Below are 12,620 nucleotides of genomic sequence, written 5' to 3'. Positions count from 1 at the left end.
AAGCTCAACGAGCCCCCCGATGCCCTATCCCGAGGTACATGTGCCAGCGCACAAGTGGACCGACTCTGGACCCTGCATGACGATCTCTGTCACCCTGGGGTCAACCCTTTTTTTTTTACTTCATAAAGGTCCGCAATCTGCCCTACTCCATCGAGGAAGTCAGGGCTATCACCAGAGACTGCCATGTCTGCGTGGAGTGTAAACCGCACTTCTACTGGCCAGACCGAGCGCACCTGCTGAAGGCCTCCTGCCCCTTTTAACGCCTCATCATGGATTTCAAAGGACCCCTCCCCTCAACCAACCGAAACACGTACTTTCTTAACGTGGTCGACGAATACTCCAGATTCCCCTTCGTTGTCCCATCCCCCGATACGACGTCCGCCACCGTCACCAAAGCCCTCAACACCATTTTCGCTCTGTTAGGTTTCCCCGCCTATGTCCAGAGCGACCGGGGATCCTCATTTATGAGCGATGAGCTGCGTCAGTACCTGCTCAGCAGGGGCATTGCCTCGAGCAGGACGACCAGCTACAACCCCTGGGGACACGGGCAGGTTGAGCGGTAGAATGGGATGGTCTGGAAGGCCGTCCAGCTGGCCCTACGGTCCAGAAACATCCCGGCCTCCCGCTGGCAGGAGGTCCTCCCCGACGCCCTTCATTCCATCCGGTCACTCCTTTGCACTGCGACTAACGAAACTCCCCATGAACGTCCCTTTGCCTTCCCCAGGAAGTCCACCTCCGGGGTTTCGCTCCCAACGTGGCTGACAGCTGCAGGACCTGTTCTCCTCTGCAAGCACGTGCAGCTCCACAAGGCGGACCCGTTGAGAGGGTACAGCTACTTCACGCAAACCCGCAGTATGCCTACGTGGATTACCCTGACAGCCGCCAAGACACAGTCTCCCTTGGTACCTGACGCCAGCTGGGTCCCCACACCTCCCCCCCCCCCCCTGCCCCGGTGCCGCCCTCCCCCAGCGCACCCCACCACAGCCCCCGCTCCAGGATGATCTGTCCTCCCCTTTGTCCCACCTGTGGATGAAGATGAGGTTGAGACGCTCCCTGAGTCACCGACGACCGAACCGATGCTTGCATCGCCACCGGGACTGTGGTGCTTGCAATGACGGATCAAGATGCCACATCGTCTGAATTTGTTATCTTTTCCTGAAATTATAAACACCTGCATGTAAATAGCCTTCCACCACCCTGGGCAGCACGGTAGCATGGTGGTTAGCATAAATGCTTCACAGCTCCAGGATCCCAGGTTCAGTTCCCAGCTGGGTCACTGTCTGTGCGGAGTCTGCACATCCTCCCCGTGTGTGCGTGGGTTTCCTCCGGGTGCTCTGGTTTCCTCCCACAGTCCAAAGATGTGCGGGTTAGGTGGATTGGCCATGCTAAATTGCCCTTAGTGTCCTAAAAAATAAGGTTAATGGGGGGGGGGTTGTTGGGTTACTGGTATAGGGTGGATACGTTGGCTTGAGTAGGGTGATCATTGCTCGGCACAACATCGAGGGCCGAAGGGCCTGTTCTGTGCTGTACTGTTCTATATTCTATATTCACCCCCGCTGGACTCTTTTTTTAACAGGGGGTGAATGTGGTAGTCACCACTGTTGTATTGTATATGTCGCATATGAGGTGTATTACGGTAAGGCTCCTGTACTACAGGTACGGGGGGAGATCCCTGCTTGCTGGCTCTGCCCAATAGGCGGTGTATAAATGTGTGGGCTCTCCAAGCTGCAGCCATTTTGGCAGCAGCTGCGGAACGCTACACATCTCTGCAAACGGGCTGGTTTAGCTCACTCGGCTAAATCGCTGGCTTTTAAAGCAGGCCAAGCAGGCCAGCAGCACAGTTCGATTCACATACCAGCCTCCCCGGACAGGCGCCGGAATGTGGCGACTAGGGGCTTTCCACAGTAACTTCATTGAAGCCTACTCGTGACAATAAGCGATTTTCATTTCATTTTCATTTCAAAATAAAGCCTTGATTACACTCTACTCTCGTCTCGTCGTAATTGATAGTGCATCAATGGGTATGGGAAGAATATGGTTCAGGGTGGAGTCAATGATCACAGGAGGTGGAAGCTAATGGATTTCAGGGAGAGATTGGGAAAGATAACAAGTCAGAGAAGTGTTAGTGATGAACATAGATCATGGATGCGGTGGATGGTGCAGTTTCCATGGATTTCTTTGTTTGCTCTGGAGGAAACATTCCTGCTCCTCTTGGCTTTCAAATAAAAATCTAGCAGGTAAAAGAAAGTTAGAAGGGCTAGGTCCTAAAGCTAGGAAAACCTGCCTACATTAGTTGAAAAGAGAAACCTTGTTAAATTTAAGACACAGAGACTCCTTAAAAATTTCAAGACCAAATCATCTCTGGACAGTGGATTGGCTGCCCATCTTCATTTCCATTCCATTAAAACTGAAAGTTGAGGTGGTTTGGTTACTGTTTAAAACTTTTACCATTTTTATTTCCCACCTGATTGAAGTCCAACCTTTTTGAGTGTTAAAATTCTCTCCCATGTAATTCTGGAAGTGGGATATTAAAAGCTTTTCCCATGAATATTTGGGTGTATTTACATGATTATTGAAGTTGAAGGTAGAGAAGAGGGGTCCGAGCAAAGTGAATTTGCTTAGTTCAAGTTTTTCAATACAGCATGCACATGGCAACAGAAGGAATAGTATTTCATGAAAGGAAGGCATGAAAGGCTGCATGGGAGGGACAGTGGAGGTTGCGTATGTTGAAAACCATAATTTGCTTCAAATGTCATCCGACATAGCCAATTTGAAAATAATTCTAGATGAGGGAACTAAAGGCTAAATTTTCAGGCCTCCCATTGGTGGACACTGTAGCCATCTAAGATGGCCACCTGCAAAGGACCATGGGAATTATGGCCAACCCAGGACTCAGACAGATCAGAACTTATGTGAATCTGAAACACAGGTAACCAAACAGGTAATCGAATACCCGCTCGTTTGCATTTTAATGGCCCATTTCCCAGGACAATAGAACTCCAATCAAACAACCGGTACAGCCACAGACTGATCGGCGCCACTCCCCTTACTCAGAAAGCCCAACTGCCACGATCAATGACCACCAAGGACTCACCCATTTACCAAAGCACCCGTCCCTTTATTAGCCGAAATCGAAGACCGTGATCAGAGCCCTGTCGAACTATTGGGTCCAAGGTTAAGGACCGCCCCAAAGAGCGCGAAATCCCAGAGGGATAAAAGAGGAGACAGCCATGTGTTCTGTCTCTTTTGGATCCGGCCTGTGCCAATCCAATTGCAACAGGAACAGCCAGCTAAGTTCAAGACCAACAATCGCTACCTGACGGAAGAGCCCAACAGAGACAGAGGCACTTTCTTCAAACCAGCCAAGTGAAATCCAGATAAAGGCCTCATCCATTTGCACAGTGCCAGTCGCCCTGAAGTTAAGTATAGGTTATTGTAGCTGATAGGTGTCGTTTAACTCATAGTAGATATTTGGTTTGCATGTTGAGATAACTCTTGTGTATGTGAATAAACCATGTTTGAACTAACTAACTGGTTGTGTGGTCATTTGATCGATATAAGGGAAGGCTTGTGGTTCACCAACATTATTATAGAGCAACAAGACAACTTTCCACTGGATGCTGGCAGAAACCTCTGGTCCTGCCAAAATAATTGGCCATATGTGTTGCTGGCCAGGAACCCACCATGGGGAGATGGGAGGACCACCTTTGGCGGGACAGGAGGATCCTGTCGGCAGGAAGTGCCGCAAAATCCCACATTGTCTAAAGTTTTCTTGAAAGGGAGTAGGTCTGACATCTGGATCATTTGAAGGTCCCGACTCCACACAGTCAGGCAATGGGACTGCAGTGATGATCTTCCCAGATGCGGCCTGTTAATTGACCACTGCTGTGTCCACTGTCCACTGCAATTAAAGATAGTGGGCTGGCGATCCATGCTACCGTCCCCATCAGGGCAGGTAACTCTGCAGCTTTGGCAGTGCACTGGGAAAGGTGACTACTGCTGAGACTGTGACGGTCGTCCTTGCAGCAAGGAAGTCAGAAATGTATTTTCTCTGCTGATGCTGGGCAGGACCTGACGATCAGGGAGATAACTTCATCACTTGTGGTGTCATGGTTGCAGGGATGTCTATTCTGCAATGCATCCCTACTTGGATAATGCATCCAATGCCGTCCCTCCACCCCCCCCCCCCCAACCCCCCCACCCCCTGCCCAAGGAGCTACAAGGAAGCTGCGACCCATCAAAAACCTTTCAAACCCATAACCTGTGACACCAAGGACAAGGACAACAAATTCATGGGAACACCACTAGCTGAAAGTTCCCCTTCAAGCAACACACATCTTGACTTGGAATTGTACCGCAGTTCTTTCACTGTTGCCGAGTCATAATCTTGGAACTTCCTTCCTAACAAACTGCAGAATGGATGTAACTGCATCACATGGACAGCAGTGCTTCAAGATGGCAGTTCACCACCATCATCCCAAGGGCAATTATGGATGACCAACAATGATGACCTCACCAGCAACATTCACATTCTGTGAAGGGATAAATAAAAATATCACCTTGAGTGGACTTAATTTTTTTTATTAACTGTCCAACTCTGCTCAGCAGGCAGGCACTTTGCTTCTCGTCCCACCACTGTTAAAATGGTCTGGCAACAGGACTATGTGTGAAAGCCAACCCAATGCAGCTCCCTTCCATTTGTTTATTCAATATTATCTGGGGTTCTCCCCTTCACCAGGGTCAGTTTTGGATCAATAGCTATACTTTCACCCATGGGTCAGCAGTGGAACAACAAAGGCATAATAGCTCCAATTTTGAAGTCAGCAGTGAGGCAAGCATGGTCCATTGACATATGGAGTGTGATCTAACAGAAAAGTTTCTAAGTGGCATTTCAGGAGGATTTGGCTGGACGTTTCTCCCCGGCCCTGTCGGCAAGTTCTCCACCGCTATCTAACCACACAGTCACTTTTTCGGGTCCTGAGTAGTTTCTCTCTGGGCTAACCAACAATTAAAGTGTGATTTAATCGCCGCTTTACACTGAAGTGAGAATGCGACTAGGCTGATAGAATGCAGGAGAGGCCAAAAACGAGAACCGCGCCGGGCATCGATCGGTTTGCAATCCAACCGGCCCGCTCCTATTGGCAAAATCAGAAATCCGCCGAAGCGTGCTGAGAAACCAATAATCACCACTGAAGACCAATCTCCATACAGTTAACCAGAGTAACCCCCTATCTAACAATCTCCCGTGATCTAACCGCCTCCCCAGAAAGTGGGGAGTTAATAGCAGTTAAGTGAGCACTTCACACCTCCCAAGTGGATTGCCGTAGGTAGGCGTGCCATGTAGCATGTGGGAGTTATTGTCTAGCATCCCAATCAGACTGTGATGCCTAGTCACTGTGCCTGAACACTGCAGAGGCAACACCACGGATGCAGCTGCCAACATCCGATCACCCAGTGGCTGGGCACAGCACTGAGGACATATCGTGGCCCAGAGGGTGGGTGTATGCACTGGAGAGGGGGCCAGTACCCGGTCCAAGTAATGTTATATTTTGGTGTCTGGGGTACAGGGTGTGGGGTCTCGTGTGCAGGGGTCCTTGTTGCGGCCAGAAGTGCATGAGCAAGGCCATTTGGGTGGCAGAGGATGTGGGGTTGTTTGGGGGGGGGGGGGGGGGGGGGGGGGGGAGGTGTAGGGCGAGAGGGGAGCAATGGGGGAATAGAGGGCCCCGGGGAGGAAGGCACCGCTGGTTGTCTGTCTCACACCCTCTCCAATTCCTTTCAGATATTACACGGGATGGATGATAGCTTGGACCCTGCAGAAGTTGCCATTATGGTGCTGCCCAGGAGGACCCCAGTCAGGCGCCAATGTTTGCGAGGACCAGGCGGAACAGCACCTAGGGCCCCCCAGGCCATTGGAGGCCCTTGGGTGGTCAGGGACATGGTCGGGTGGTTCCCTGGCGCTTCCCCGGTACCCGGGAACTGTCAGGCTGGCACCTTGGCACCGCTACCCTGGCCAGGGTACCCGGGTAGCACTGCCAAAGGTCAGGGCCTGAGGGGTGGCTGTGCCCATGAAAGGGGGATGAGGGGAGTGTGGGGGGTGGGGGGGGGGGGGAGTGGGTATGAAAGGGTTCTCAGAAGGTTGGGGGGGTAAAAGGTGGGGTATTTTGTTTATTCCTTGATTGGGGGGGGGCCTGATTGAGGGCATGGAATGGCCTGAAAAGGTATGTGTGGGGTTTGCAACCACCTTGCAGTTTAAATAGAAACAACTTATTAAACATTTCAGTTTTAGAATTATGTTTAATTGCATTTGTGTTATTTTGATTGCCTCTTAAATAATTTCTGCAACATTTTATTACCTCTCCCAGAGGGATTTCTGTGACTATTATCTTCCAGCTATTATTAATTATACTTCCTGAAAATCTTGTGTGAGAGAAAGCCAACTATTTAATTGTCAGGTCATTGGTTTCAACACAAATTTCAGCAGAATTGTATGCTAAATTAATGTTATAAATCAGTGTTTTCAATATTTCAGATTAAATGCGGTAAAAGATATGCTTACCTTGAATGAAGAAGAGGTGTCACAGATGAGAAGGCAAATCCAAGAATTTGAAGAAAAGATAATGGCTGTTATGGAAAAGCACAAGTAAGATTATTTAATGTACTAAATAACCATTGAGTAAAATGTTATTGAATTATCTTGCATTTACGACAACTACTTGGAAATAGGTTTGGTTCTGCACAAATAATATATGTTGAATTTCTGTTTAAATTCATGGGACTGCAAATTCACCAAAACTAACTCTTGTCACAAGTGTATTTTCTTAATCTCCATTTTTTAAATATACTTGCATGCTCAGGTAACCAGACCAATGCTACAATTGACCTTTAGATTAGGAAGAGGATAATGGGGGGAGTTCTTGCTCCTTGTTTCTACCCAGTGATCATCTTCCTTTATCTTGTTCTTGTTCTTCTTCTATCTCATCTCAGCGGCTTCTTCTAATGCTCCCAAAATCTTCTGTTATTCCACACATCCATCTCTGCATCTCATTGGTATCCAGTTACTGCTCCTCTCTTATTGATGTTGCTTAAGTTAATTTTATTGCTATATAAGATGGCTGGCCTCCCACGTGTCTTGTAGATTCTTCCTTTCAGTTATATCGATTTTTTTTCACATAACAATCCAACGCACTTCTTCAAAATACTCTAGCCAGAGCTGGATTGCTGATACTAGGATCCAGTACGAGAACTCAACTATTTTTAATTTGAAAAACTGTAAGGAAATATTAGTGCATACTTATTGGTCATAACACTGATCAATAGGTATCTTTTATTTATTTTCAAATATTTTATTCAGGTATTTGCATAAACAAACAACAAATAAAACAATTGAAATCAGAAGTGAAATTATACAACGTAATAAATAACCAGCATCCACTCCCTCCGCAGGTCCTGGAGGAGCTGTGCTCCGAAAGTTTGTGATTCCAATCAAACCTGTTGGACTTGAACATGGTGTTGTAAGACTTCTTACTGTGCCACCTCAGTCCAATACCAGCATCCCCACATCATGGGATTCTCCCCTACCCGGCGGCGGGTGATCCCGGCGCCGAGAAGTGGCGTGAACCACTCCAGCGTCGGGCCGCCCCAAAGGTACGGAATCCTCCGCACCTTCAGGGGCTAGGCCGGCGCCAGATTGGTTTGCCTCCCGCAGGCCGGCGCGGAAGGAACTTGGCGCCACGCCAACCGGCACCAAAGGGCCTCTGTTGGCCGGTGCGAGTTGGCGCATGCGCGGTAGCGCCAGCATGTGCTGGCATCATCCCAGCTCATGCGCAGGGGGGGTTCATCTCCGTGTCGGCCATCGCGGACTTTTACACCAGCCGCTGCGGAAGAATTGAGTGCCCCCACGGCACAGGCCCGTCCGCGGATCGGTGGGCCCCAATCGTGATTCAGGACATCATGGGGGTACCTCCCAGGGCCAGATCCCTCCCCCCCCCCCCCCCCCCCCCCCCCCCCCCCCCGTGGACCCCGGAGGCCACACGTGCAGTGAGGTCCTGCCGGTCAGTACCTGCGATAATTTACACCAGCAGGACCTCACGGGCGCACACTCGGCCCATCATGGGCCTGAGAATCGCCTGGGGGGGGCCCCTGCCAGCGGCCGCCAACCGGCGCGATTCCCGCCCATGCCAAATCCCCGGCGCCGGAGAATCCGGCAGCCGGTGGGGGCGGGAATCACGCCGCCCCCTGGCAATTCTCCAACCGGTGGGGGGGGGGGGTCGGAGAATCCCACCCCATAACTCCTTAAAGTAGTCAATGAGCAGCTTCCACCTCTGAGTGAACCCATCAGTCTCAGGAATTCTTTCTGTCAGGTCACTCACCCATACCCTGCTTTCAGTGGTTCCGAATCACTCCACCCAAGCAAAATCCGCCTTGCTGTCAGAGAAGCAAAGGCCAAAACACCGGCCTCTCTTGCCTCCTGGACTCCCAGGTTTTCTGACACCCCAGATATGGCTACCTCTGGGCTCGGAGCCACCTTCACTCCTAGCACCTCGGACATTACATTTGCATACCCCTGTCAGAATCACATCAGCTTCGGACATGCCCAAAACATATGGACATGATTCACGGTCCTCCCTGCACACCACCTAGACCTGCTCTCAATTCCCTCAAAGAACCTATTCACCGTCACCATTGTGAACTCCTTTGAACTGATAAGACTGAGCCTCGCACATGACGAGAATGCATTCACCCTCCCACGTCCCAGCCTCTACCTCCCCCCAGCTCCTCCTCCCACTTCCAGTTAATGTCCCCCACCAGGGCCCCTCCCAATCCATTAGCTCCTTGTAGACCTCAGACACCTTCCCCTCCCCATCTCCTCCCTCGTGAAACACCTTGGGCTGGATTCTCCAATTGTGAGGCTATGTACTCACACAGGCATGGGAACGGTGGCTTTTTACACCCAGAAATTCAGAGCAAAACGGCCAATGATCCCCCATTTGGCTGGGGGCTAGCACGCCGGCAGTGTGGAACACTGGGCTCTAGCTGCCGATATGGCCCGGAGAAATGCCTGGTCCGTGGCCGCAAATGGCACGGGGTGTGAAGGATTTAGGTTATTCCGGACCTGATGATACTTTATTAATAACTTATGCTCTAGGTTAACCCACAACTGAGAGAAATCTGTTTCTCTGCTGAGACTCAGAAAGGATCTCACAAAGGGAGAATGCTTTTCCGGGTCTCAGACAGTTAAACAGGATCTCAGTTACTTTTTATGGGAAAAGTTCAGATACGTCACTCATAACTAAATCTTTACCTCTATCGTTGTGGGTCCTCAGTCGTTTAAGACTTCCTAAATGAGTGTCTAGGAGTTTAGACTTTGAGAGTGTGTCTACAAAGTATAATTTTAATCAAAGTATTTATATTATAAAAAATACTCCCGATAGATACATACGGAATTGCAGAGTTAAAATATAAATCGATTAACAGTCTTTAGTTATCTGTTAATAATATAAAATTGTTAACATTCCTATGTTATCTGCTAACACACAAATTTTTCTCAGTAAAATGAGATATCTGAAATATGGTAAATCCTGAAGTATCTCCTATCAATTTCTTGATACATTTCTAAGAAGTTAAACAAAACCATACTTACAACACCTGAGGTTTTGTCTGACAAGACAAACTTTTATGAACAGAACTGACTCACCCCGAAGGGGGGTCAGCAGGAATGTGTTGTAACTTTCTGCTAAAATGTCTCCTCTTTATATACATGAAAATTCCCTTCCCGGTCAAGGATGGCATCTGTCATCCTGTCACTTATTGTTGGTTAATTACCTATTGCCAAATGGTTAATTGGATGTATTATCATTAATACATCTTTTAGTGGTCATAGGGTCTGTAAATGTCAGGCGTCCTAAGATATATTGGCAAAGGAGGGCACGCATAGAGGTTTTTTTTCAGTGTTATCATGTTCTTTAGATACCAAAACAGACACTTTTGTGAGGGTGTTATTCTCAGTGTCAAGAGGTATAGTTAAGGAAACAGTTGTGTATCTATTTATCTGGAGAATTCCGTGTCCTATGTTTTGACTATCTATAGGTGTAGGGAGTTATTTGTCAAAGAATTTATGGTTTGTCAAAAGAACAGCCTTTGTTTGTATTAATGAGTCTTTGGAACCAGCTCGAGTTTCTCCCATCAGGTGGTAACCTCTACCTGACCTTTAGCTGAATTGGTTTCATTCCACATTGAATGAAAATGCTGTTTGTATTAATGTCTTATTTGAAACTGAATTCTGCGGCGAATGTGATAAGCATCCAGGGGGCCGGCTGCAGCTGGTGCAATATGGCACCGGCCGCTCGCGAATCCAGCCTGCGAAATAGTGCCCCCCCTTTGGCCGGCTTGTGAGCTACAGCCCACCCCCCCCCCCCCCCCACCCCCCCAACAGTGCCCCCAACTCCTGATAAAGTCCCTCCTGCCCGCGGATCGGCCTTCCCCCAACTGTGGTGGCGCTGGACTGAGGCCACAGCTGCCACGCCGTGTTCCCGACAGGTGAGACCATCAGAGACCCACGCCGTCGGGAACTCAGCCAATCGGGCACAGGGCATCGGGGGGGCAGGCCACCGGCAACGTCCTGAGGCCGTCAATACGGCCACTCTGGAGGGTGCAGAGCACCACCATAGTGGCACCGCCCCCGATTTGGTCAGAAATGGGCATTCTCTAGCCAACCGCCGAACGCGATTTCGGCGCCAACCGGAGAATCTGCCCTTATCTTGCAGCTCCAAGGGCGACAACCCGGGAAAGGACAGTACCTCTTTCCTCATAAAATCCCAGACCTGCAAGTACATGAAACCATTCCCCCTGGGTAGCTCATACTCTTCTTCCAGGTCCTCTAATTTCACAAAGCTGCCCCTAACAAACAGGTCCCCGAATCGCTCAATCCATGCCTGCCGCTACCCCCAAAACCTTGCATCCAGTCCCCCCGGTGCAAACCTATGATTATCATAGATCAGTGCCCACACCAAGACCCTCTCCAGTCTCAAATGCTGCCTCCACTGTCCCCATACCCTCAACGCCTACACCAGCACTGGGCTGACGGAGTACCCGATGAAAATGGCAGAAGCGCCATTAGTAATGTCCCAAAGCTTGTTTTCCCCACAAGAAGCCGCCATACCGATCTCACCCCACTACCCATTTCCTGACTATAGCGATGTTTGTCGCCTAGTAGTAATTCATTTGTCTGGCAATGCCAACCCCCCCCCCCCCCCCCCCCATCCCCCACACGCGCACACACTCCCTGTCTTTTGCCGCGGGTTCTTCTCCACCCATACAAACCCCGGGATCAGCGCAATAACTTTCTTAACGCCTTTGGGACAAAGATCGGAAGGCTCTAAAATATGTACAGGAACCTTGGCAGCACCGTCATTTTCACTCTCTAAACCTGCCCTGCCAACAACAATGGCAGAACATCCCAACTCTTATAATCCCCCTTCATCTGATCCACCATCTGAGTCAAATTTAACTTGCGTAGCTGCGCCCAACCCCACGTCATCTGAATGCCCATGTACCTAAAGCTCGCCCCCACCAACTTGAACGGCAGCTCCCCTAACCTTCTCTCCTGTCCTCTGGTCTCAATCGGGAACACTTTGCTCTTTCTCATAGAATTCATACAATTCATAGAATTTACAGTGCAGAGGGAGGCCATTCGGCCCATTGAGTCTGCACCAGCCCTTGGAATTAGCACCCCACGGAATTAGCACCCCACTTAAGCCCACACCCATAACTCAGTAACCTCACTTAATGTTTTTTTGGACAGTAAGGGCAATTTAACATGGCCGATCCACCTAACCTGCACATCTTTGGACTGTGGGAGGAAACCAGAGCACCCGGAGGAAACCCACGCAGACACGGGCAGAACGTGCAGACTCCGCACAGACAGTGACCCAAGCTGGGAATTAAACCTGGGACCCTGGAGCTGTGAAGCAACTATGCTAACCACTGTGCTACTGTGCTGCCCTTTAACGCGTACCCGGAGAACCGACCAAAGTCCTCCAAAATCCCTATAATGGTTCCAATGCCCCCCATTGGTTCTGAAATATATAACAACAGGTTTTCCGCATACAGCGAAACCCTGGGATCGGTCCCCTCCCCGCGCACAATCCCTCTCCAGTCTCTCAATGCTTTAGGCATTGTTGCCAATGGCGCTAGAGCCAAGGCAAAAAGCAACAGGGAGATCGGACACCCCTACCTCATCCAACGTTGCAGTCTGAAATATCCCAAGCTCAAAGATTTCTCCATACACCAGCACCCTATAAAACAACTGGACCCAGTCCACAAACCCCTGCTCGAATCTAAACTGCTCAGCACCTCCCACAGGTACTCCCACTCCAATCATTCAAAAGCCTTCTCCATGTCCATCGCCATCGCAACCTCCACTTCCTGCCCCTCTGGGAGCACCATAATTACATTAAGTACTCTCCTCACATTTGCCGACAACTATCTTCCTTTCACTAACCCCATTTGGTCCTCACCTATCACCTCCCGGACACAATCCTCAATTCGCGAAGCCAAAACCTTCACCAACAACTTAGTTTCCACATTCAACAACGATATCGGACAGTACCATCCACACATCT

General features: G+C 49.6%; 1 protein-coding gene across 2 annotated transcripts in view; it reads left to right on the top strand.

Moving 5' to 3' along the window:
* Positions 1-12,620, top strand: part of ccdc175 (coiled-coil domain containing 175) — a 191,839-nt gene that overhangs the window by 77,958 nt on the left and 101,261 nt on the right. For both annotated transcript variants that reach the window (XM_038780307.1, XM_038780313.1), the window contains exon 9: positions 6,530-6,640. In XM_038780307.1, the coding sequence (XP_038636235.1) occupies positions 6,530-6,640 (111 nt within the window). The remainder of the gene's footprint in view (positions 1-6,529; positions 6,641-12,620) is intronic.

This window comes from Scyliorhinus canicula, chromosome 2 (genome assembly GCF_902713615.1).
Source record: "Scyliorhinus canicula chromosome 2, sScyCan1.1, whole genome shotgun sequence".
Taxonomy (NCBI): Eukaryota; Metazoa; Chordata; class Chondrichthyes; order Carcharhiniformes; family Scyliorhinidae; genus Scyliorhinus; species Scyliorhinus canicula.
The sequence above is the reverse complement of the archived record's forward strand: the minus strand, read 5'-3'. Positions and strand labels throughout refer to the sequence as shown.